The 26,678-nt window shown below is 48.4% G+C and overlaps 1 protein-coding gene across 3 annotated transcripts in view; it reads right to left on the bottom strand.

Moving 5' to 3' along the window:
- TNIK (TRAF2 and NCK interacting kinase) overlaps positions 1 to 26,678 on the bottom strand; it is a 149,541-nt gene that overhangs the window by 19,761 nt on the left and 103,102 nt on the right. Inside the window, exons 13-20 of one of the 3 annotated variants that reach the window (XM_084212666.1) lie at positions 18,112 to 18,222; positions 17,565 to 17,651; positions 16,111 to 16,311; positions 11,736 to 11,900; positions 9,877 to 10,116; positions 7,522 to 7,628; positions 4,451 to 4,614; positions 3,223 to 3,320 (exon numbers count right to left, since the gene is read on the bottom strand). In XM_084212666.1, coding sequence (XP_084068792.1) covers positions 3,223 to 3,320; positions 4,451 to 4,614; positions 7,522 to 7,628; positions 9,877 to 10,116; positions 11,736 to 11,900; positions 16,111 to 16,311; positions 17,565 to 17,651; positions 18,112 to 18,222 — 1,173 coding nt within the window. The remainder of the gene's footprint in view (positions 1 to 3,222; positions 3,321 to 4,450; positions 4,615 to 7,521; positions 7,629 to 9,876; positions 10,117 to 11,735; positions 11,901 to 16,110; positions 16,312 to 17,564; positions 17,652 to 18,111; positions 18,223 to 26,678) is intronic. The other 2 variants (XM_084212668.1, XM_084212667.1) reach the window with 2 other exon arrangements.

Below are 26,678 nucleotides of genomic sequence, written 5' to 3'. Positions count from 1 at the left end.
GTTTTGTAAGCAATCTGTGCTTTGGCTGCTGATGACCCACACCTCCCGACAGGCTCCCCGTGACAGCCACACATTCTGCTCCCAGGTCTGCCCTGCCCAGGCTCTGACACAGAGACTCCTCTGCATATTGGAGAGCTTTGCATCAGACCCAGAAGTATAAGCATACCAAAAAAGGCCTTTTTTTTTTTTTTTTTTTTAATTGGTCAATCCCTGTTTCCCAGCAGGTACCTGTGATGGGTTTTATATGGGTTGTTCAGCCTGGAGAAGAGAAGGCCCCACGGGGAGACCTCAGAGCATCTTCCAGCAACTAAAGAGGTTCCAGTAGAGTTGGAGAGGGACTTTAGACAAGGGTATGGAGTGACAGCACAAAGGGGAATGGCTTCAAACTGACAGAGAGTAGGTTTAGATTAGATATTGGGAATAAATTCTTTATTCAGACCGTGGTGAGGCCCTGGCACAGGTGGCCCAGGGAAGCTGTGGCTGCCCTATCCCTGGAAATGTTCAAGGCCAGGATGGATGGGGCTTGGGGCAACCTGGGATAGTGGAAGGTGTCCCTGCTTATGGACTGGGTGGGGTGGGAACAAGATGAACTTTAAGGTCCCCCTCCCAACCCAAACCATTCTCTGATTCTGTAGTTCTGTGTCCCTCCAAATGGTCTCTGTACCTTTAAAGAAAAGCTCTTTACCATTATTAAAGAAAGATTGTGGTATTTCAAGAGCTCCTTTTCAATGCCAACATGTTTGAGATTGAAATAGAGTCAAATCTGCAGTCACGACAACTAATTATTTTAATTAGTGCTGTAGCAGCTCCTATGATACGACTGCTTCTTTTCCTAAATAAAAACCAGTGACAATTTGAGCAGCTTAACAATGCCTTCCATTTAGAGTATCAAACATGCTCTTTATTGAGCACTTGCCTTTGAATTGAATTAGAGCCTCTCACTTTAAAAGGGATTTTAGGACTGTGTAAGAGCCTCTTAAAACTGCAGCTGGACTTCTGCAGCACAGGACTAGCACTGAACTCCTCCCTGTCACAGCACTGGACTGTGAAAATTATTTATTTTTTGTACCTTCCACTTCTAACATGCTTCAAGGCACCCTATCAGCCTTTTCTGGCCATCACTAGAAGATAGTCAAGTATTTTAAAAATCAGCCTAATTACTTTTTAATAACTAATTTGAAAGTTATAAGAGCAGTAATACTCCCAGACAATATCATCAGATAACTCATATTTCCTACTTAAAGCTTTGCCTCGGGATGGCTAATTCTTTGATGCTATCATTTTGTTTAAGTAATGAGCACTTTGTAGGATTAAACAGCTTCACCAAGTTGCTCCTGGACCAAAAACAATCTGACAACCAGAGAGAAAGTGCTCTGTAGCTCCACACATGTTCCAAGTGTTATTACTGAGGGTGACATAATACATAAGTTAGCGGTGTCAGTGCTCTTTAATTACTTTTAATTACAAAGCCTTCTTTAGATTTAATATTTGCTGGAATCGAGTCAGATTGGTTTCCGAAATCACATCGCTCCTTGAGCTTGAATTCAGCACGCTGCCTCTATTCAGACACTGATTTGTGTGCTTTTTTCTTAACAAAGCACCTCATTAAACAAAATGTATTGCTCATATTTTATCCAAGAGAACAAGTTAACTAACCAGCACATCTTCCTTCTTTCATCTCTTCTATTTTTAGAGGAAAGAGGCTGCTGAAACCAGTGTTTTCTGCTACAGCCCTGCAGTTACAGCGATGAGTGTGTGAGGCAAGTTAAATGTTAAATCAGGAGTGCTGGGTCTTCTCCCATGAATGCTTAAACATTCACCACTGCCAGATGCACATTTAAAATATTATCCTCGGTGAAAAAGGTGTACTTCAGGACTCTTATTTTTAAAGAGGATGAATGAGGACCTGCAGTGCCATCAGCATCCGAGATGGCTCTGCTGACGGCCTTTGCAAGTGGATGCTGGTCCATGAGAATGAACAACCCACTGCTCTGTTTTTCAAATGCCTTTTTTTGAATTAGGCTTAGAACACATTTCAAAAAGCACTTGATGGCCCCACTGAAATCAGCAGGTGGCCGGGGGCTGTGGCTGAGAGCAGAATGTGGTGAGGGGTCCAGGCTGCCCGACCTCCTCCACCGGCACGAGAAACCTCCGCTCTCGCTCCTTCTCCTTCCAACAACGGCAGCACCACCTGCTCCCCCACGTGAACGCTGGGATGCCTCTGCCCTGGCCTCCATGCAAGTGGCGTGGCCAGCAGGTTTTGGGCAGCCCAGGGCTGAGCAGAGCACACCAGCAGTGCTGTCCCCTCCCCGCGGGCGGGCTCCCGACGCCGGAACGCCACCGGTTCGCTCTCCCGTCCGACCCGAGATCGCATCGCCACCTTTATCAACGCCAGCACCAAGAAAACCCAGCTCGGAATTAAGCACTAACTAGTCAACCTTGCATAGGCATGACCCACTGAGAAAAGATATCACTAACCTCATCTATAGCTTTCTTATAGCTCTGTGGGTAAAGGAAGAATAATCAGCATCAGAGGAAACAGATCGGGACAGGAAAAAGCCAGAGGAAGGGCAAGCAGGTTAGAAATAAAATTAGAATTGTTAGCTCAACGCTGTGGAGTGTAGAGAAAAAAAAACATCATCAACAAAACATTAATACACATTAAAATAGAGAAGCAGTGGAAATTCATATAGTTTTAGGCCGACTCTGCAGTTTTAAGATACAAATGTCAACAGCATTAAACCAGGAGGAAACACTTCTGATGAGATTTTGCTCAGAGTAATAGAAGGGGAGTGTACAGAGACCACTACCAGGTGGAGTTTTAAGCTGGGAAGGCTGTTGGGGGCTGGTTGGTTCCCCAGCCTTCACGAGCAGAGCATCCCTGGGCGGGTGCTGCGGGGGACATGCAGCACGGAACACAACCATGTGCCATCGGCCACCGCCGCGCCCAAGCTAGCGAAGCCCTTAAGCGTCTGCTTCCCCTGGAAACACAGGCTTAAGTGCTTTCCCCTAGGCTTGGGCTCCTGGTAAAAACTCATGCACTCTCTTAAGCATTCAATTCTCCCAGGGGCTCTTGCTGTACTGCTGCTTTCCAGTCTCTCAGCTGGAGCAGCAGCAGTGCTAGCCTCGTTTTTGGGGTCCCCGCGGTTGTGCCACCGCACCGAAGGGAAACGTGGCCAAGCCAGCTGGCAGCATTCCCATGGGAAGGAAGTGGGGACTCACAGCGGGTCGGCTCGGTCGTGTCACATCCCTGTTGTCCTCCTGCTTGACCTTGGCAGGCTCATGGGAGAGCACAGGGGACCCTTCGGGCTTGGCATTCCCTGGTGAAAGGCAGGTGGAGAGAGTGGGAATTAAAATGCTGCCAAAAGCCACTGCATCCTCTCACCTGGGACAGGTGGGAACAGGGGCTTCATCACCACTTTGCTTCTGCTGTCTTGAAAAACACTCCTGCTCCTTTTTGCTTCTCCACCAAGAGAGCAAGAGAAGCCATAATCCTGCCCAGCCTCCACCAACAGCCCTCTCACAGAGTTACTGCTCCTTTTCTACTAAAGAAACAAATTTAGTTTGCAGAAGAGCAGGGCATGTGATAAATGAAAAGCTCTGCAGCATCTGACATCGCTAGGACAATATTTGTCACAGGATTCCTCATTAGTAGAAACAAAACCAAACCCGAAATGACAATGAGTTACAAACTCCTTTTATTGAGTACCTAGAGGACTGATGGTTTCAACAACAGACACCATCATCTTACGGCCAAGTCATAAAATATTCAATGCATGGAGGCAGCATTTGTCTTAAAGCTTTTCAGCCCTGGGGAATGGAAGTGTGGGGCTGTGCCAGAATGCAGATGAGTGGGTGTATGAGCTGTGGCAACTCCACTACTCCACTGCCATTAAACAGGGGAACGGAATATCTTTAAGAGGGGCTTTAGCATGAGAAGGAACAATTTGGCTACACACATAAACCCCATATCAGCACAGCTGCCTGGTGAAAGCATTTGAGAGAAAGCTTTTTTCAGGTTACATCACTCCTCTGATCCCACCTCGAGCACAAAGATGAAGCCCCCAAAAATATATATATCAATTAAAAGTGAAACACACTCCCAAAGAAACCACATCAGAAGAGGTGCACCTGGGTGGATGAAGACAGGAAGCACACTGGTTGTTTTTTTGTTTACCCTAAAGCATAACCCCCATCTCCTTCTGCCAGGGCTACTTGGCAGTGAGGTGCTGTGGCCATCTAATATCAGCCTCCAGGGAAATGGGGCTGTTGGCAACTCTGTCTGCAAGGAGGCCAGCAGGTCACAAAAGCACATCAGACATTATGGATCCTTTGATTTTAAATTTAAAAAAAAAAAAAACAAGGATGAGATCACAGGCCTCTTGCCCTTGCTGCTGGTCAGGAAGCCTCCCAAAGTGTGCCTGCTGCTGAGGGACATTCCCAAGCTCACCTCTGACTCTGTTGCGCTCGCTGGAGCCAGCCTGGGAGCCAGGCTGGGATCCACCCTGGGAGCTGGGCTGGGAGCTGGGAGTGCTGGAGCTGGAGGAGCTGCCACTGCTGGTCCTCTGCAAGGGGCTCTCCACGATGGTCTCTGTCCTCCTCAGGTCTGGGTTGCTGCAGGAGGGCAGAACAGGGAGGCACCATCAGCCAGGGTCACACCCACCCCCAGGGCTCCAGACCCTTCCCACACTGACAGGGCTGGCTGCAAAGGCCAGGGGAGTCCTCCTCTGGACAAGGAGGAGACAGGGCTGGAGTCACCAATTCTGGGTGCTCTATGACCACAACCAAAAAAACCCAAAAAAACAACCAAAACCAAAATTGCCTGGAGCAGCTCTCTGCTCTTATTTTGTAAAATTTGGCAACCATTACAAGATTCCTTGCTCTTGATTCTGTGACTGTAGATTTGCAAAGCTGGAGTTTCCTAATCAGCCACCAGATTTCTTCATAAAAGCAGGAATTTGTGATGTGCTGTTAAGACAAAGACTTGAGCAAAGCAAGGATCTCAAATTTGCAACAAGGCTGCAGATCTCTTGCACCACTTAATTCACAGTCCCCGATTTTCATAGCTTCACTTCAAACTTGCATCAGATATCCACTTTTCCTCCTTGATTTCTCTCACCCTTGTGAACACAGATAAATCTAGAATAAAAAGTGCCCTTGATACACAAGGAGTGACTAATATCTCTCTGGGTATCAGATGCCTTTAGGAAATTAATTCTTACTTGGCATTGAAATGACATCAGAAGAGATGTTCATGCAGAGTTAGGCAATTTGGTTTTATACACTGTTTCTGGAAGTGATCTTATTCAAAGGCTTCTTTAAAATGTATAGTAAATATTCCCTCATTTGTCACAACAGGGTGATAAATAAAAGAAGGGATATTTTTGTAAAATTTGCATTTATGCTTGGGGAGAACCAAGAACCAATATGAGAAATGGGGAAAAAGGAAAAGTATTACATTACTGTGAGAGAAATAAAGTATGAAATCATTTCAATGAAAACTTAAGTTTAATGGACATGTAGTAGCATCCTAATAATTTCCAATTTTCATCAAACTGAAGGCCTACAGCTCATGCTCTATGGCTGAAATCCTGAGCTAAATTAACTAATGAAGTCTATTTGAAAACTTTTTATTGCAACTTATGTATTTACCTGCACTGACCAGGACTGGGACTGTGAGGGTGCAGGAAACAGTGGGCAACCTTGAACTGGAATCCCAGCTTTCCATTTTCCTTTTTACTTTCAATACCATCACTAAAAAAGACTACATCGTCCAAAATCCCTCTGCATTTTAAACTGTCCTTCAAGCAACAGCTAATTAAAAGAACAACATTTTCAAGAATTCAAAATGTTTCAGCCTTTGGCAAAGAAGAGCAAAAAGAGCACGGTTTCATGATATGCTTTTTCTCTAATTAAAAAAAAAACAACAAAAAATTCTCTTCCTCCTATTGCTGGCCCTGCCAGCGACTCGGGGCTGCTGCCTGTGAGTTTGCTGAAGCACAGGGGGGCACTGAGCTGGAAAGGGAGGGTGTGCTCACACTGGTGACAGCACACAACATGAACATCCCCACAGTCACTTTTTGACCTCACCCTCTGAGGACAAGGCAGGGAGAAGCAGCCAAGGAGCTCCCTCACGCAAGGCTAATTGGAGCTCGCCTTTCTCCCGGGATCTGCCTGTCTGAGGTCTGTCCTGTGAATCAGACAAGCTCTCGCATGACTAAGCTGTGTTTTTTCCATCCAGCTCCGAGCAGAGCCTGTCAGTTTCCCTGCTCGTTTTAAGCATGCCCAGGGACAGCTGTGACATGGCAGAGATGGGACCACAGCAGTGGCACAGCACCTTCCTAGGGGCTCACTGCTGTGCCACAGCTGGATCTGGCTGAGCTGAAGGCCCAGTCCTAGGAAGCTGAAAGGAATTTAATCCTTGATCTACATCTAGAGAAGATCTCAGCAAGCTGTATGAGTGTCTGTCCTGCAGCACATTCCTCAGTCATTATCTGTGAAAAACCACTCTGACACATAAGAAATGTAAGGAATGTACCACTGAGACCTCCCCACTGGCTTATAGGGATCCACTGATATGCAAAAGGTGAGAACCAGGACCTAATTCCACTGAGGGAAGCACCCCAAAGTCCTGTTTGATTCCACAGCAGCAGATGCAGCATCCACCTCCAAACCCTGCAATGCTCAGGAATTCATTCAGCCAAGGGAGCAAAGCCTCCAGGGATTCCAGTGCTCAAAGCCTTGTCAGTACAAATCACTAATGGATGCAAAAATTCATCCCAGACACAGGAGAAGCCAGTCAGCCAAGGCAGGGCTGGACCCCAGCCCCTGTCTGTGCTCCCAGCCAGGCAATGCCATGCCAGGCAGTGCAGCAGTGGCACACCAGGGTCACTCCTGCCCTGTGCAAACCCAGGGCACCGGGAATATTTCTCTGTCTGCTCTGGGGTGCCCTGACCCCCAGGGCAGCACTGACTTTGACCCTCATTCATGGAGAAAGTTTCTCAAACTCCAAGATAGACTGGAATCCACAAAAGTGTGAAATGGATTATAGAGAGCAGTGTAGGTGTGTCACGGGGTGAGAAATTTGGGTTTTGGGATTTTTAGTGTGTTGTGGATGGAGCAAGATGGAGGGCACAGGGTGTGGTCCTGGGTTTCTTCTTCATGCTTCTTCTTCCCTCTTCTTCATGGATTGGGTGGCATTTTGTAATTGGGCAGAAAAGTCCCCATTGCAGGCTCTTTGGGATCAGTTATTGGGGAAATAATCTAGCTGTCAGTTCTTAATTGGATGGTTTAGTCTTAAAAGACCTTGGAACAAGAGATTGCTGGCCATTTTGTGCCTTCTAATGAAAAGCTGCCAAACTCACAGCAGTGAGACTGTTTCACTGATAAGAAATAATAAACACCTGAGTCTGAACATGAACTACTGTCTAAAGTGCCTTCAATCCAGACCCAGAGAAACCAACAGCTGAAACCTCCATGCCCATGCCCTCCATGCCCTCACCTTGTCCCCTCCATGCTCACCTTGCCCGGATGGGCTGGGAGCCCAGCCGTGGCCCCAGGGCACTGCCATTGCCCGGGGAGTTCTTCCTTGCCAGGGCAGGGGATATGGAAGTGGTTCGTTGAGGCACCTGGAAAAGAATGGAGACATCTGCAGTCACCCAGTCTGGGCCACTCCTCACCTGAGCCATCACAGGTCACCTTCCAGTTCTGCCTTAAGGCTGATTTGCAACTGATTTCCCACTGAGAGAAAGGCAGTATTTAGGGCAATTATAAAAGACAAGGCTCTCAGCTTTTAGAAGGACTCACTGGAGCCTGAGGCAGCAGCAAGCCGCAATGGTGCTCTCAGGGATGCTGGCACAGGAGCCCCCAGAGCAGCCTGGCCACCACCAAACAGGGAACTTACTTCTAGAAGAAATGTATGCACATGTACACACACAAATATATATATAATTTAAATCTAACAAAACCCATAAAGGAATTTTTAAGGTAAAATTCAGACTGAAGTGCATTTCAACAGCCACAACAGAGGTTTTCTATCTAGCTCAGATATGACACATGCCAGCAGACAGAAGGTGTTGACTGGTGGACAAACAAGAGGGTTGACAGTGGGAAGATCCAGACTGACCCACCTAACACTGGGATTAAACACTGTGACCTTCACTGAGCTTCAGATGCTGCTGCCAAAACCTTGCTGCTGGCAGAAGGGCTCAGCATGAGCACCCAAAGCCACCCACAGCCTAGAGGGGCAGTGACAGGTAACCCTGGAACTCTGCCCCATCCCGTGGGAGCTCAGGCATCACTGCATGGTCACAGGGGCAGTGGCCTCATCCCCCAGCACCTCAGGTGATGTGGAGAGGCAAGACAATACTCACCGTTCAATACCTTGCACCAGGTAACAGAAAGGCCAAGGGCTTGTCAGGATTAGCAAGAAAAAGGATTAGGCTTGGCTTTTTTAAAGAACAAACACACGGTTCCATCAGGCAAGGTAAGAGAAGATTTAGAGAGCTTGGACTGCAGCATCACCAGCTGCAGCTTGTCCCAGTACAGAGCAGTCTCCCCTCCAGGCAGGGTACTCTGCAGTCAGGACTTGGGGAGTTTTCCACCTTCCTCTGAAGCATCCAGCCACAAGCACTGGCAGAAACAAGACCCTGGACCCCGCAGACAGCCGGCCCTGCCTCTCGGGGCAGTCCTTTCTCTCCTGCCTCCAAACCCACCTTGGGCAGCCCGGTGTGCAGTCAGGCTCCTCTTGGGTGGTACTGCCAACACAACAGCCCTGAGTGTGATCTGGTGGGGATCCCTTCCAGAGTCCATTTTCCCTCAGCCACGGGGGAAAACACTGCTCAGTGCTGGAGAAGAGCTCTTCTCCCAGCAGCCGTGGTCTCGCCATGCAGGGCATCACTGCGGCTGAGCGTCCTTCTCAAAGGACTCACGGCAGAAGCCAACATTAAATTGCAGGGGCTTTTTCTTAATTAGGTTAAAACCAGGCAGCCACCCACCCTCCTGCACTATGGAGGAGCCAAGCACACAGACAGTTCCAGGAGCTGTTGGCTCGCTCTTGCCTTCAGCAGAGCACTGATGTCTCCTCTTGCTTGGTGACAGCAGAAGCAGGAGCACTGTTAACACCCATGACACCACCACAGATCCCTTGCACAGGGAGGCTTACCTGGTGACTGCGACTTTGCTCTTCAAAAGGTAAGTCACTCTCTTTGTAAATACATAGAAAAATTGCCTCTCAATCAGGGACAAATACTGCTTCCCTGTCACTAATCAATTTATAATCATTTCTCCTCTGTAAAAATCCTCCTGGCTGAGCACTGATTCACTGTAAGGGCAACTTTAATGGCCAAGTTATAATTCTTCCCAAGTGAAGGTGTATAAACAACACAATCGAAATGCTGGTCCAGAAGAATCCTAATTAAAGAGGTACTGCCAGACACTGCCGAAATGTCAATGAATGTATAAAGCTGCTGGAGCTCTTACAAGTCTTCCATCAATATTGATTGCAACTGGAGGCACGGTACTGGACTAAAAAGGACCCGTCTTATTGAGTATGACAAATTTTATGTTCCTATAATTCTATTTAAGCAGAAGGTTGTTTTTTATCCAAGGGAAAGAAGAGATTAATTTGTTTTGGCCTCTGTCCGAGCTCTAGAACTTTCTTTGCTGGAGGGCAGTGCTGTTTTACAGCTATTTTGCAGCCAAGAGCAGCTCCCAGCATGTCCTGCAAGCCCTGCCTGAGGAAATGCAGCCCCTGGGCAGGTCAGCCCCTGCTGCAGAGCCTCTGGGTGGGCTCAGTCCTGCCCACTCTGCTTTGCCAGAGGGACTCGGCTCTGGGATTGCCTCTGACGTGCTGAAAGTGAGGAGTGATTGTGTTACCTTTGGTGGAATGTCTTCCTCCTGCCGTAACCAAGAACTTCGGTCAAACTTTTCAATGCGAGGGGGCAGAGGAGGGTTTTCTGAGGTGGGGTCCGAGTTCTGCCTTGGCATCTCAGTGCGGTGAGAGGTCACCGTCAGAGCCTCCTGAAACCCAGCCAGTCCCTTTGCAGGCTGTTCATGCAGTGACTGAGACCCAGACAAGGAGCTTCCTTGGGATTTCACAGTGACCAGATGTGGAATCTAAGCACCAAGTCAAAACAGAACTATCAGTCAAAATGGAGGGTAAAAATAATTAAAATAAGGAATTAAAAATTTTTTTAAAATTTGATTAAAATTTTTTTTTTTGATTAGCATTTTGGATGCACTGAAAAGCCCCCTTGGTCTGAGATCAGCACTGCCTTGGTTTCAGGAACTTCTGACTTACATCACTTCAAGGCAAGATCTGTTAAAAATCACGCTCCCGCACACGCCGTGCCCGCCCCAGGCTCTGCTGCTGCTGGCCCAAAGTCCAGCTCCTACACCTGCACCTCCGTGGTTGTACTAATGAGATTTGGCATGGATTTTCCATGTTAAAAATGAAAAAAAACTAAAATAAGGAAACGATAATAAATAATAATTGATTTAAAAAATCATCAGGAATTCTGAGGCATAGATGACTAAAAAATATCTTGAGGCATGAGCTTCTAAAGGTCTTGGTGGCTCCCATGGATTAGCCCTACAGGTTGCAAGTATATCTCTTCTGGGAAATGTGAGAAAATCACAGGGTTACAGTTTGTGAAATCAGAGTTTCTTCCCAGGACTCTGTGAAGCTGCACTCCTTTGATATAACAGGGTCGTGACTTTTATTTGAAATTTCTACATACAGGTCTCTGTACGTGTCCATGTCTCACATGTAAGCACACACACACTGACATGGGGCTCTGGGCTTCAAGCAACTCTTTCACGAGTATTTTATTGACAAACAAAAGTCTTTGTAGCTGCTGATGGTGTAGGACACCAAGAAGGTCACTGAAAATTATCTGGCCAGAGGGATGACAATAAAGTGGGGTTTTGCCCACTTTCCCAATGCATACAAAAAAAGTATGTTTCAGGGCTTTTTTGCACATTTTTGTTTAAAGCTGGCTCTGTACTGGAGGTGCCATAAGTGGCTGGCACTTATTTGGCACATATTCCATAGAAAATCCAGCTGAACCTGGAGCAAAGGCTTTGTACCTCCCTCTAACATCCCTGCTGGAGTCTGTGGATCTGTGGGAGCAATTCCAGGGGCTGGACCAGAGCCACCACTGACACTCCTATAGCTTTTGGTGGCAGAGTACTTGCAGACCTCATGGCTGGGAGAAACTTCTAAAATAACGATGCCCCTCCTCTGTGACAGTCATGGTGATCTATGCCCTCTCCAGATGTGTTTGTGACTGATGTCAACTCAATGGAAAACCAAAACAAAACCTTGAATCAAAGCGGCAAAGAAAGCAAAACCTCTTTCTGATGATCCTCAGCATCAAAGCATCCCGGGTCTTTTGTACCAGGCTCTGTGGTTTTAGCTCTTTATGTAAACCAGATCCAAAGAGGAACAGAGCAACAGCTGCACTGGACCAGAGCAGCAGTTCCTCCTGGTCCTCCAGCTTGTTTCTAGCAGTTACCAGTACGTGATGCTTCAAAGGAAGGTATAAACCAGCGTGATGTTGCTAACACATGGAGGTGACAAGAGGAACACACTCATGCATGTAGATGCTGCTCTTACTCATGAACATGCTTGAGGCTGAGAAACCAGGGAGCCAGATGCTATTTCCCTTCCATCCACTCTTCCTTGTGTCCTTACCAGCACCCCCAGCACCCTGGCAAGGGGGGAGCACCCTTACCTGCGGGTCCACGGGCCGGAGCAGGGGCGGGGTGCGGGCTGGCTGCACGCCGCTGATGCTGAAGGACTCGGAGCGAGGAGGCAGGTTGGGGTCAGAGATCCTGTTGGCCACCTTGTGCGGCATGGCCGGCGAGCTCTGCCGGTTGAGCCGCGAGCGCTCCTCCACCTGCGCGACACGGGCACGGGTCAGCGCCCCCCGAACCCATCCCAGCGGGAATCCAAGGGAGGCACAGACATACAGAGAGCTCTTTTCTCCTTAGGTGTATCATACCTATTGCCTAATCAAGGTGGTGATCAGTCACAGGTTGGACTTGATGATCTTGGAGGTGTTTCCGAACCTAAGTTATTCTGTGATCATGGAATCCAAGTTTTCCTTTAAACTTGGATCATCAAATGCAATAAATGCATTTTAAGGGCATGAAAAGGACTACTTGAATTTATATGCTTAATTAATTTCTGAATATGAAATGGAAAAAAATAAAGAAACTAAAAAGAAAAAATAAAGAAAAAGCAGCCTCAGAGAGATGTTCCTAGAAGATGATTCCTGAGAGGCTCTTGTTTCTTCTCAAATGGATCTTTAAGCAAGAGGACCATTTTCCTTCATTGTTATAAACACCACAATGGGTAGTTTTGTTTGATCTGAATAAAAGAATAAACATGGCAGCCAGAAAAATACTGGCTTTGATCTGAGTTTACTGAGTCTGGCACCTTGTCATGTATGGGAGGGGAAAAACCTCTTTTACTGAGAGAGAACATCAACCCAAAGCCCACTGCTTTCAGCTACCCTTGATGGGAACACAGTGGTGTCAGCTCACCCAGCTGTGCCATCCTGCAGTTAGGCTGTGCATTGATATTCAGGCAGCATATGCTATGCAGAATTTTTGATACCTCGAGATCTGATGTGTATTTTATTTATGTGTCATTAAAGTGTTAAATACCCCTAGCATGTCTCGATTCCACCGTGGATGATGCCACAGTAAAAGGCAATCTTTACAATTGGTTTGCTGGGAAAGAACCACAGCTCTTCTTTAAATAAATACTCATGAAACAAAAGAACCATTATATGAATAAAAATGAATCCTTTTCAGAGACTGAGCACGAGACAGAGTAAAATCTAGGTAAGAAAATTGTGTCATGGACTGTTTCCTGAGGGGCCACCTGGGCTGTTGCTGTGTCCTAGAAGGTCACCACAACTTCCCCAGGCCCAGCAGCGAACAGAGGCCGTGCAAAGCTCTGCTCAGCAGTGCCCAAGGAAGGGGACACAGGGATGAGAAGGGGAGCAGGGTGGGAAGGAGAGCTCTGAAAAGGGAGCAGCAGCCCAGTGCTGGGTCACAGGCTGCTCCAGTCCATCTCCTCCTCAGCCAAGCCCTGGCAGCGACAGTGACAGGAGGAGACGGAGCCGCCGCGCGCCCCAGCTGCTCCCGGCACAACGCCAGGCCCTAAGGGGCAGCTGATCGTGGAGCATCTCCGAGCTGGTGTGCAGGAGAAGGCAGGGAAGGGATCAAATGGGGATGCCTGGGTACTGGGAAGGAGAAAGGTGCTTGATTTCCCACTGCCAGTATCTCTTCACTTGCACCTTGTGGGACCAGCACAGCAAAAGATGCTCTTGGGAGTCTCCAGCCGCGCTTGGTGGGGCCCTACTGATTCCACTGTTAGGCAGAAAGGGGGGAAAGGCAGCAAAACCCTTCAGGAGCTCACCACTGCTCCAGTACAGACCATCTCTAATTGAACTCAAGATTCCCCCCAACAGGAAACATCCTTAGCAGTTTCTGTGCAGTCCCAGTAGAAGGCTGCTAATGTTTTAGTACATCACTTCAAAGGGGGAGCAGGATAAAAGCCACGGGGGCTGATTGTGGGTGTTGGCTGCTGCAGAGAACAGAACAGTTTGTGATGCACAGCTGAGCCCTGAGTTCTCTCAGGGAAGCTCTGAACAGTGGGAAAGCACCACAGGGGCCAGCCTCCATGTGGAAAATGAGAAAACTTGTCCCCTCCTTTCTGCACAATCATTCCTGCCCAAATCCATCCTTCAGCTGACCAAGCTTTCCCTGGATATCTGCAACACCTTGCTCAGCAAAGACTGATCCATAACAAAAAAGTCAGAAACAAAGGGAGTATTTACAGCTCAGAGTGCTAATGCCACATCCCTGACTGGATCACCAGAGGGTCCCAACATGATCTCCAAATAGTCCATAATTATAAGAGATGTGCCTGGAAAAACAGGACAGGCCTGGGACAGCATCCAAGCTACATCCCAAGTTAGCTTCCAGTGAATAACTGTGGGTAACAAGAAGATGAGTAGAAGGGGCAGCGGAAGGGAATGTGCATCCATGCGTTTTGGCAGGACTATCTGCTCAGACTGCTTCGTTCAGCATCAAGAGAATTCCTTGTCTGTGCTCTGGGGAAGCTGTGAGAGAGGCAGCACGGGCTGGCTCCTCACCCACAGCTTTGTCATCACCAACAGGCCAGTCCCTTAACCAGGGGATGCAGGGACACGACCACGAGGTGAGCGGCCACGGCCTCACTCTGATGCTTTATCCCACTCCTGCAGGGTCTTGGGGTCACCCTGTAAAAACCAGTGAGGTGGGAAAATGTGTGCATAAAGGAGAGGTGTGAAAAGCAAAGACAGGAACAGTGTGAGGAGGGCTCAGCTGTGGTGCTTAAGCTCCTATGAGAGAAGATTTGAGATCAAAAAAGCATAAAAGCAAGGGCAGGATGGGATATAATGCAAAATCCTCAGGAAATATCCAAATAAGCTTTGCACAGCCTCCAGAAACTGTAGGCTGAGCACCAGACTTGTCTTTTCATTGTTCCCACAGGAAAACAAAGTCTCAATATTTCTGTTAAATTAGTATGCATGGGTTGGGTATGGAAATTACTAAACCATAGCAAAAACCATGGTGGGCTCATTAAGTATCAGCACAAATCTATCTGTGGAGCCAGCAAAGGTGGGCCTTCAATATATGCAGCAAAGTACCTGAATTGTGTTAAAAGTAGGACTAAACAGAAGATAAAACAGGATGGAGGCAAGAGGAGTCATTCTGGGAGATTCCCAAGGGTGCTTTGCTGAGGCAGTACATCAAACTACTGCTCCCAACAGCAGAAAGATGCCACAGCTTGGAGCATTTAATTAGAAACCAGACAGAGTGACACAGGTAAGGAATAAATGGTTTGGGGAGCTAATTGGTGGAAGCTGGAGAAGTTCCCCAACAACAGGAAACCTCACCTTCCCTGTGATTTTGGAAAAAGGTAAGAGGCCATGTTCTGCTGCTCTTATTAACATTGTGCAGTTCCCAATGTCCTGCTTCCAGGGACAGCATCAAAAAGATGCCAGCCCCATGAAACAGAAGAAATGGGCCTTTGTGTTTAAAAGGGAAAGCTAAATCTAGCACTTTTCTCCTTCACCCCAGATAAAAAAATAATATTCTTTTTTACATATCTTTGCTAAAGTTCTGCAGACAGTGCCAGAAGTACTATAGCAATGTTCTAGAGGGTTTACTTAAAACCAGGCAATAAAAGAAAGAGTTATTCCCTTTTCCCTGCCCACTACCTCCTCTCAGCACCCCAGCAGAAGGACAAGAGTGACCCAGTTCTGCACAGAGCTGCAGAGGAACCACCCAGGTGGAAGCCTCTCTCATCAGAGGCAGCTCAGCACATCTGGAACACCTCATCTGCAATCCCACTTATCAAACCTCTTCTTTCACTGAAAGGGCTGGAGAATGATGATGCAACTTTAGAAAAATTAATAGCAAGAGCAGGCACCAATCTTACTGGTGTCACCACAAAGAGATTACGGGAAAGAGTTTGCACATGGTCCTGAATCTGCACTGCAGACAATGCATGTCTTAATCTTTTCAAGACTATTCAGACTAGCAGTAATTAACATTCAAGATCTCACAACTATTACAATCCCCTCTTTTTGCCTGAGAGAAAAAATCAGGAAAGAGCAACCCCAAGGGATACAGCCCTGAGCTGGGGGAAAAGCTGTCTAACCCTTGCCCATGAGGAATTAGGGCTCAGCAAAGAACCTCACAACCATCACCCTCTGCATTCACCCCTGACCCCTGCAGACTTGTGGACATGCCAGGAAGGAGAATGAGGAGATTATCTTCAAGGTCCATTCCAACCCCTTGATTGAATTCTATTATTCTATGTCCACAAGCCCCCAGACAGGCTGAACCCCTCCACGAGGGATCCATTCTCCTTCTCACATGCCCTCATGTTAAAACCTCCCCCTGTTTGTACAAACCCAGACACACTGCACAGAGCTGAGGGCATCTCCTGGGCACCCACCCAGTGCAGCACAACCTGCTGTGTGTGTTTCAGCCCCAGCCCTGCGGATACAGACGAGCACCATCATCCTCCCTGCTCTCCCTTACCTCCTTGGCCCACGCTGGCTTCTCACTGGCATTTATCCCTTCTTTGTAATGGTACAGGGGTTTCTTCTCTGCTGGCCTCTGGTCCTGCCTCTGCTGCTGCTGCTGCTGCTGCAGGGACACCAGGTAGTCCCGCTCCTGCTGGAGCTGCCTCTGCAGCCTCTCCGCCTGCCGCTGCTCCTCCAGCTGCTTGCGCTTGTACTCCTGCCCAGGAGAAAACACAGTCACAAGGTGCCCAGCCAGCCTGCAACCTGCAGATTTATCTGTTTGGGTCAACAACAGGGCCTGAGCATCTGAAAGGTTGTTTTCTGGCAGAGCTCGCTGGTTTGGAAGACGCTGGGGACTGAGCTGTAAAGCATCCCCAAGGAGAGACAGCAGAGCCAGCAAATTCAGAGTTGTGACTCTGCCAGTGATGCTTTGCAGCCACTGAACTGCCCCGTTTGGGAGGAATGGGGGATGTGAGTGCTGCCTTGTCAGGGAAACCCTGCAAGACCCACTGAGGGCTGATGTTTGTTTAGGAGTTACCACTGACTTTGCCCAGGTTTTTCTGGATAGAAAAATGAAACATCACCTGGTCAAGATGGGGCTCAGAGTAACCTGGTCTATTGGAAGGTGTCCCTGCCCATGGCAGGGGGTTGGAAAGAGATAGTCTTTAATGCCCCTTCCAACCCAAACCATTTTATGGTCAGAGAAAACTCAACTGAAGCCAACTCCCTGCAGGACCAATAAATTGATCCTGAGAAGAGCCAGACTGCAAAGCCAATGGTGTGATATTTCTGAAACCCTACAGCTGTTTGAGTTAAAAGGAGTAAATAATTTTGAGAAGTCCTTTTAAAAGGTAATTATTTGTGTGAGGGCTTTTGTTTTTCCTAAATAAAATAGCAAGACAAAAAAAACCAAAACAAACAACAACCCTGCAGATTAAAAGAAAATGCAGTAACAGACAGCTACCAGCAGTAAAAAGGATAACTCAAACCCAAATTAAATAAAAAAGAGGATATCAAGAATGCAAACAGCACGCAAGGGAACAGACAGTGTTCCTGCAAGGAACTGAAACAAAAGCCTTCACTCAGAACACGAAGAACAGCATGGCAGAGTGGGTTTGATGGATGCAAGCACGCAACAGCTCGAACACACCCCAACATGCTGCAAACAGCCTCCAAAATTCCACAGCAGCAACCAGGGCTGCTCCTCTCAGGAGGACACACACACGCCAATGTTGCGGAGGGGACGCGATGAGAGCCGCGCGCCATGAGGGCAGCAGCCCCGAGCAGAACGGGGGATCCTGGCATGCTGCAGCCACGGAGCGCGACAGGAGGCTCCAGGTAGGGTGGTGACAGCGGTGTCCCCCATCTCTGGGCATGTCAGGAGGCACTGGGGGGACATGGGTGCACGCGGGCGCATGCGGACACGACACGGGCGGAAAGCGGCAAGCGTGGCCGTGGCCTCCCATTTACCAGAAGTAGCGCCTGCTCCTGCAACAACTGCTGCTGCAGGATCTCTAACTGTCTCTGCTCCTCCTCTAACTGTCGCCTGATGTACTCCTGGAGCCATGGGCAGCAAGGATCAAAGGAAAAAGAGAGAGAAGGTAAAAGAGCCAGTATTTCCGGAGAGGAAGGAGAATGAGGTGGGCACCCACATCCGCCCCGCCCAAGTGATCCTGGCCCCTGGCACCCTCCATCCCTGCCCAAAGAGCCCCAGGGTGTCCATCACTCTACAAGAATGGAAACCACTGGGGAATGGCAAACATTACCCAAGAAAAAGAAAAAAATCTGACCCCAACAACAAGAGGGCATGGAAAACCCGCACCGAGTGCCTTCACATCTGCGGGCCAGCAAGTGGATCCACACAGAAATAAACAACAGCAGTGAAAGCGACACACGCAGTGTTAACAATTAAGCAATTTGCTCTCAAGTGGTAAAAAATGAGTGTTTACAAGAAGATCTCTGATTAGAGGCAGAGGAAGGCGTGCTGCAGGCGGTGGCCCCGCTCCCAGCCCGTTACCTGCTCGTGCTCCGCGCGCCGCCGCTCCTCCTCCCGCCGCATCTGCTCCTCGTAGTGCCGGCGCTGCTCCCGCTCCTGCTGCTTCCGCAGCTCCTTCTCCCGCCTCTGTTGCTGTGGGGGCAGGAGGAACCGGTCAGCATCCCCATCCCTCTCCCCAGCAGCTCAAAGTCCTTTTTGTCATAATTTTTGGGGTGTTGCCTTGCCCACGGACCCAGAGTGCTCACACCCGTCCAAGGAGATGCCTTGCCAGCAGGCTGGTCCATCGGGTGGTACAGAGACTCCTTGATGCCACTCCATCCTCACACGCTCTGGTGCTTGGCACTGGCTGTGGAGAACCCACAGCATCCTCCTGGCCAGAACCAGATCATTTCTTCTCCCACCTGCAGATGAAGCCATGGGGGCAGTGCATGGTCTCCATGTCCCAGCATGGCCAACCAGGGGGTTAATGAGGCCTCGGACACCTGGGAGCTACACGAGCCCATTGCCTACAGGTAACACATCTCAGCCCCAAACCCAGCCATGAGGATGAGGGACAGAGCCAGGGGACTTAGTGCCTACTGAGAGGGAAATGCATCCCTCTTTATGCTTGCTGAGACCAGAAACCAACAAGGAAGACTCAAAATCCAAGGGTTTTTCCCTTTTGAAGCACCAAATGAGCAGGATGGGACTTCCCTCATGTGGCGTTTGTGAGGGTCTCCAGGATGAGGGAAGAGATGAGAATCTGACTCCATGTTCTTAGAAGGTTGATATGATATTATATTGTATTGTATTATATTTATTATAGAATGCTATCTTAAAACTATACTAAAGAAAGAGAAAGGATACATCAGAAGGCTTAGCAAGAATGATAATGAAAGCTCGTGACTGACTCCTCAGAGTCTGATACAGCTGGACTGGGATTGGTCATTAATTAAAAACAATTCACATGTTTGGATAAACAATCTCCAGAACACATTCCAGAGCAGCAAAACATGGAGAAGCTGAGGCTTCTCATCTTCCCAGGAGAAGATCCTGGGCAAAGAGGATTTTTCAGAAAATATCATGGTGACACCCTTGCTACTGTCAGGTCATGCCTGCCCCACTCCCTCCTGGGTTCATCCCCGCCTGCTCCACTCTGCAGCACCTTTGCTGACAGGGAGTGCTGGGGTGATGACAACCCACAGCCTGCTGTGAGTCACCCTGGGCGCACCTGCAGCCCCCACACGCCTGCTTTTAACCCAGCCTAACTCCTCCAGCAGCCTAAACCATGCCGGGAGCAGGGCTGGCAGGGAAGTGCTGCAGTGCTGCACAGGGCCAGGGCAGCCCCTCGCTGCAGCACCGCATGCAGCACCGCATGCAGCATCGGCAGAGGGCACTCACATGCCGGGCTTGGCTCCGGAGCCGCCTGCCCTGGCTCCATCATCCCCATCAGCCCCTGGCTGCAGCCTCACGCCTGCTGAAGCAGAAACCTGGCCCTTCTTTCTCCTTTTTTTTTTCCCCCTTTTTTTCTCTCCCTTGCCGACACACGGTGGCTGAGCAGACTGCAGTGGGAACGCTGTCGCTGGACAAGCTGGCACTGCCATGCCTTCACTAAATCGTGGGGAGGGCTGGAGCCAGCAGCCCAAGAACATTCCAGAGGCCAAGATGCCTCTGTGAAACTGCTGCTCTGCAGGAACCTGCACTGCATGGAGTAATTTAAAATCTGCATCTATCTGTAGATACCTACAGAGATACTGTATTTTCCTCCATATTCTATATATTTGTGTCTCTGTGGAGATACACATCCAAGGATATCTTTACAGATAGATATCCATGAAGAAAAATCTACCTACAGATGTTGTAACAAACATTTAAAGACCCCAACATTTCCATCAGGAGCCACTGCCTGTCCTGCTGCTGCCTCCTCACCCCCAGGTAACATCCACATGGACTCCAATGACTTCCTTGAGCTGCAGCACAGCTTTAGTGCCACCTATAGCAATATTTATCAGAGCTGCTCACTTGCCTCAGGCAAGGAAAAACTGTCTCCAACCTGAAATAACCTGCCAGCTGCAGACAGCAGCGTGTCCCACGCCAGGCACAGTCACTGGCAGTACCCACGTGTGCAGGGGATGCGTGTGCTGCTCTGTGTGCACGCCTGCCCTCGCTGGCAACAGGGGAACCTGGGCCTGGGTGCAGCTTTTGGGACTCTGCACTGGAAACTGCAGAGGGCTCACCACCAGACACGGGCACTCCGCAGCATCCTGGTGTAAACTGGATTTCTTGGCTTTGCCACTGCTCCCTGACTCCTTAGGTGATGGTCACTGCTCCCATGACCTCTGAAGCACAGATCTTCAGACTAATGTGCTGAATAAATGTTACCCTGAGTTTCCAGTCCCAGTTGTGCCACACTGGTTTTGGGGTGGGTTTTAATGGTTGGCTTTTTTTAGTTAAACTATCATGCTGCTGAATAAAGCACATAATGCTTGTGTAGGCTGGGCTTGGCTGGCAGGAGGCAAGGGCCCGGATACCACAGCTATTTCTTCAATAAAAATCACCCAAATGGTCTTCATTTCCAATCTAGTAGGTGAACAAACCCAAATCCTTCCAAAGAAGGAGGCAAAAGCAATTTTCTCAAGGAGGGAGTAGCACACCATCCTTCCTGGGTACCATGTGCCCCAGTGAGCTTGCCTCACTTCTGGCCCCTTTCCTTCCAGGCAGCATCTCACCAGCAGTCTTCTAAAAGCCTATTTAACTCCAGGAATGAGAACTGAGGCCCACAGGGACCACCTTCCTTCAAAGCCAGGCCTGATGCTCTTTTGGATACTTAAAGGCCCCCTGCACCCTGCTGCAGGCAGGCTCTTGGGGCTGAGGCTCTGAGCAGGATCCAACACACACATTTATGGAGGCCAGCAGTGCAGCACTGCCCTGCAGCTCCACAGCACATTTGTCAGGTCACATTATAAGCAGGTCATTTGTCACCATTTGTAGCATTACCAGCACCTTCAGCTGAACACTGCAGCCCAGCAGAGCAGGGCTATATCAGCTGCTTTCCCTGTATGGCCCTGCTGCAGCAGCTGGCAAACATCTGGAGAGGACCTGGCACTGCAGTGGGCAAAACCCCAGTATCCCCAGCACTAGGATGATGTGGACCATTTCTCTATTTCTGAAGAATGATGTGGACCATTTTTCAAAGAGGGATTTGGATCAGGGAGATGCAGCTGAAAACAACTGCATGTAGAAACAAAAAAATATTTAAAAATCTCTCTTTCCTTCTTTCCTTGCCTCCTTTTCTCCCTGTTTTCTGACCTCCCTCTCCCACTGCAAGAGCACACTTCCCACATTTCTCCAAGCCTGAAACTACTGTGTGTATTTACACTATCCAGATCCATTATTCATGCAAGGCAAGAGCACCAATTAATTAGGGCTGCATTTATATAACTCTGCAGGTAAAGCTATATGTAGACACTTGTAAGCCAGAACGGGATCTTATTTGCACTGCACCAGATATGACAGGTTTTAAATATTGATGAGAGAAGACACACAAAGGCAAAAGCTCTGGTGGGGAGGCCCTTGGAGGCCTGGCATGAAACAAGGACTTCAAAGAGCAAGCTCACTTTGCTAAATCAGACACATCCTGGGCTACGATCAATGAGGGAGCTGCAGCTGCCCCTTGAACCCTGTGAGCTCAGAGAGGCACTGACACTTGCAAGAAGAAGCTCCTGGAAACCCTGTCTTGCTGCTCCCAAACACCAGTGTTAGCCAGGAAAGAAGTGGAAGGGGAATTCCAAGTGACAAATGAAAACAAATATTCTAGGTGGTTGCGTTGTTGTGACAGGCTCATTTATCTGAGCCACCAGGGAAAGACTGACTGTGGCTGGAACATCATCTTTTCTGACACACCAAGCACTGGAGCATGGAGAGGTGTTTCCCACTGGTAGAGAATCTGGGTCAGAACTTCCCACCATGGCAAACAAGGATCTGATCTGCTCTGAACCACTGCAGAGCTTTTACTCAGGATCACCATGAAGGGATGCCCCATGCAGGGGGAATCTCATGCTTCAGAAACTTGGAGCCCTGCATGCTTCCTGACCAAAGAAAAAGGAGAGAGACATGAGGTTCAGCTCATACTGTACTACAGGAGCTGCTGTAACACAGGTCTTCCTGGAGATGGGTGCAGGAATGCTGCTGGGACCACTGCAGTGTCCCCAGGGACCACACAACTATGAGGGAGCTGCCATCTTCATCACAAGGCTCCTACAAGCTATAGGACAACTGCACATGCAGAAGAAAATAACAAACCACCATTTTAGATAACCTAAATTTACCTACAACTAATTGCTGATTTTTTTTTTTTAATCACTTTGTAAGAGCTTCTAGTGGTGTTCTGCTGGTTAACATTTACAGGAGCATCAGCAATTTTTTATCCCTTGAACATCCAGCTCTGTAAGTGCACTAACTGGAACCTCAAATGAAAACAGCAAGATGCTTAGATCTGCCTGGTACATTCCCTGTAATGATCTGACCTTCATTTTATACCTAGAAAGGAGAAAAATCCACAATTTGGCAGAAAAATGAGGTTATGTAAAGCCCTTTCTGACTCCATCTGCCCACTGCTGTCAAGGGGTCAGCACAGAGATTTGTCTTGCAGGATCCCTAAAGCTCCTGACCCCAGGATGTGTTATTCCTACAGCTCAGCTGGAATTTTGGTGGTTAAACCAGTGCATCAAGGCTCATTCTGCGCCAGCAACAAATGGAAGGCTGATTAGGGAACTATATATATCTAATATATGTATATATAGGGAAAAATTAAAATATATTCAAGCCTATTCACCCTTCTGCATGACACAAACATTTTCTGCAGTGCTGTTGGATCTATTGATATTTAATTTCCTAATTTGAGGGTTAGTTCTGGTGCACATTTTGAATTCATGAGACCAACTTTCTGTATGAGGGGAAACAAAGCTGCAACTCTGCTCCCATGAAAGTCCCGGATTCAAAGCTAGCTTGGGCATTTTTACTTCCACTGCAATTAAAGACAGCTGCAAATCTAAATCTCTTTGGCTGCCTGCAAGCAGATTCAGCCTCACAGAAGGAAATTGGTCAGCTTCTGAAAAAGGAGACCCAAGTGTCCAACAGATGCAAAGAGACACGCAAAGGATGGCAGCAAGGTCTCGAGGGCACCAAGAAGGCCATAAAGAGACCACCAGAAGACTTCCTCACTTGACTTTTTTCTGTATGCATTTGATATTGTTAGAGCAACATCAGGAGATGGTGGATTTCCTCAAAAAAGCCCTAACGTGGGAGGTGCTTTGTGAGAGGTTCAGAAATCCCCATTTAGGAAGATCAAGGTGACAAAAAATTGTGATTCTTTCATTCTGAGCTCTCTGAAATGAGATATGAGAAAGGGTAGGAGCTCTACCCCTGCCAGTATTTAAGGACAGCATTGGAAAACCCCCAAACAAACCCCCTGAAGGTCTGCACTGATGGGGGAATGGCCCAGTTATCCCACTAAGGCCTTTCTTCAGCTCTTTTGCTGTGCATCTCCAGTACAAATTAACTCCAGGCATTTCTGTACTTGGCATCCTTCTACATCAATCCTCTTGGAGCTGAACTCGGTCCCAAATGCCAACTCACTCCCTCAGCCTGGACACCTCCATGGCATCCTATGATGAGTAGGAGCTCTTTCTGTAAACACAGTAATATGTTTGGCAGCTTCAACGGGCTGACTTAGGAGACCCAAAAGCCACCAGCTCCAAGGGTTTATTTGTCCCGGCTGCTCTGCTGTGTTTTAAAGGTCAAATTTATTTTGAAAACACAGTAATCTGAGTCTTCCACTGGTCTCTTCCCTCAGAGATCTGCTGGTACCACTGCTGCCTGCTGGAGGCACACCCCATCTTAGTCAGACCATAAAGTAGCATGGAAGAAATCCTGTTCCTATTAACCAAAATAAATCCCTGGCCAAGAGTCATTAATGAAAGCTAGTGCAAAGCTGGTGTAGGAAAAAGCAGAGAGGCCCAACAGCAGCAGCCTGGCTGGAGCAGCACTCCACAGCCATGCAGTGTGCTGGGAGCCTCAGGACAGCCACACCAAACTCAGCACAACTGTGACAGCTGCTGGTGGCTACCTCTGTCTGTCCACCCATCAGAGGCTTCCTGCCCCAAAATACCCAGGGAGGGCAAAGACCAAACTACATCCCTGCAGCAGCGATGAAACTTTGTTTGCTAATCTCTGCACTTACAGATTTTCTGGTTTTGCAGATTCAGGGCACCTTGCAGCTGGCAAAGCCACAGCCAGCCATGCTGGGGAGCATCTGTCCTCACCACTGCCACAACCCACCACGTTTGCAACAGAAGGTCTGTACCTCTTTCAAGGACTCCAGCTTTAATCCTCACCATAGCAACTCAGCTGCTCCTTGCTCGCCATGCAAACGGTGTCTAACAGAGAGCAGAGCTCATTTCACTCTGTGGCTGGATGCAGGTGAGGCTAAACCTGGCCAGATGGACCTGAGGAAATGGGCACTTGAGAAGATGCTGGGGTTACCACAGCTGCCAGCTGGCCCCAGCATCTGCCCTGATGCTGGCTGAGCCCGTGGGACAGATGACATCAAGGGCAGCAGAGGATGCTCTTCAGCCACAGCCCCCCTGCCTTTCCCCACTCCTCTGACGTGGCAGGAGCTTGCAAACCCTCTTGGCCAGCTTTGCTCCAACACATCCCCCTGTTGACTGTGGTCCAAAAGCTGTAAGGCAGCTGGGAAGAAGGCAGTGGGTGAAGAGCCCAATGGGGCTGTTCAGAGCCACTAGAAAAGGCATTGGGTTTAAATCCTGGCCATGGTGGCATTAACTTCTAATGACTTGGGGACACAACAGAAGGGAACTGGCAGAGCCCAGGGGACTGAGCACAGCCCAGCCCAGCAAGGCAGCAACTCCGTAGCTCAGGGCAGAGCTCTCCTGCTTAGCAAAGGGATTAGTCCTCCATTCAAAACCTGCCTGGGAAGCAGCAAAGAGAACAATTTTCTTCTATGTGAAGAGAACATATTAATACAGCAGCAAGCATTGTATTCATTACAGGATTGCAGTTAATCTGGTGTCTGCTTTTATTCTGCTGTTGTTCTGCTCCTGTACTGCTTGCAGCAAGCAGGCTGAGACAAAGGCAGAACCAGGCTTCCTTAAAACAGTCCTCACAAACACCCACCGGGGCAGGGGATTTTGGGGTGCATCTATGTGCAAACCTTGTCCTCTCCTTGTCCTCTTGCCAGCTTTGGGATGGGTGCAGGGCTCTAGCAAAGCCTGACCTACAAAGTATTGAACACTCCATGCTCTGACAACAGGACAGACCTACATATTTACCAGACTGAAAAAATGCTTTGCCTGGGATTTTCCTGTGTTGATTTTTGCCCTGGAGGGGCTCAGAGGACCACCTCGAAGAGCAGCCATACCATCACCATCAGCTGCCTGAAATTCCTTCCTGTCTGTGCCCCTGGCCTGAGGCAATACCCAGCACAGGGAGAGATTGGTGGCCAGAGTAACAGACCTCTTGCTTGAGCACATTAAGAGGGTGGATTCTCTAATACTCCATTTACTGAAAATCCTTTTATCAGACACATTGGTGACCCCTTCAGAAAGCTAATTTAATGACCCTTAAGGTATGAACCCTTCAATGAGCCACTTGGGCTGAGTTCAGAGCAAGGCAATGGGTGTCTTTTGGAAAAAACCCATCAAAAACCCCAAGAAATGGGGAAAAGTCCCTTTATTTTTTGGTGAACTTCTTCAATACAACAACCAGGAGCTGAAGCAAAAGCTAGCACTTCCTTCAGAGCACATGGCCTGGGTGAGCAGCTCAGGGACATCCAAAGTCACAAGGTCAAATCCTGCAGCTGGATTTTAAATGGGGTGGATAATTTTAAGACTGATTGCATTTGTGGCTGGTATGTTAAGACCAGGGTAATGAAATCTTATCCTTCAGGGCACATATGGATCATTGCACAAGTCAGGCAGGCATCTGCCCCTCCCCTGCAAGAGAAATTGTAATTGGCAGGGACTGTAAGACTGAAGTTGAAATTATGGATTAAATGGGACACAAATGGCACATGGATCCAGGGATAGGGAAAATTGAGCTTTTCAGCTTCTTTTCCACTGTAACAGTCCACAGGAGCAAACAATGATAGTGAACTTGACAGATGCTGGACTGCACACCTCGACTGAACACAGCTGTCACCTCAGTCATGGGCTAACTCTGCTCAGTGGTTCCAGGAACCCTTTGGGCTTGGAATTCCAAGGGTTTATTTACAGCAAACCAGTTCTATTACCTTCACAAAAGTTGGCAACACTTGGCTATGGTGGGGAGAGTGGCTGGAGGTGGCTACACCAAAAGGATGAGCAGAGGGGCTTGACCAGTGTAACAAAATGTTTGGGGTTACTGACTGGAGAGGTCAGACATGACCTTAAACCACCTGAGAACAGTTATAGGAATGTGTTCCTTGTTGACAGAGTGACAAAGCTATCCTTTGTCCCGTCAGAAAGGAAAGAAGCCCAGAAGTTTCTCTCCTCGATTGGGTGAAAAGACACCTCATAGGCTTAGGGGACTTCACCTCAAACTTAAGGAGAGAC

Source organism: Fringilla coelebs (assembly GCF_963513975.1).
Source record: "Fringilla coelebs genome assembly, chromosome: 10".
NCBI lineage: Eukaryota > Metazoa > Chordata > Aves > Passeriformes > Fringillidae > Fringilla > Fringilla coelebs.
This window is presented reverse-complemented; position numbering and strand designations above follow the sequence as displayed.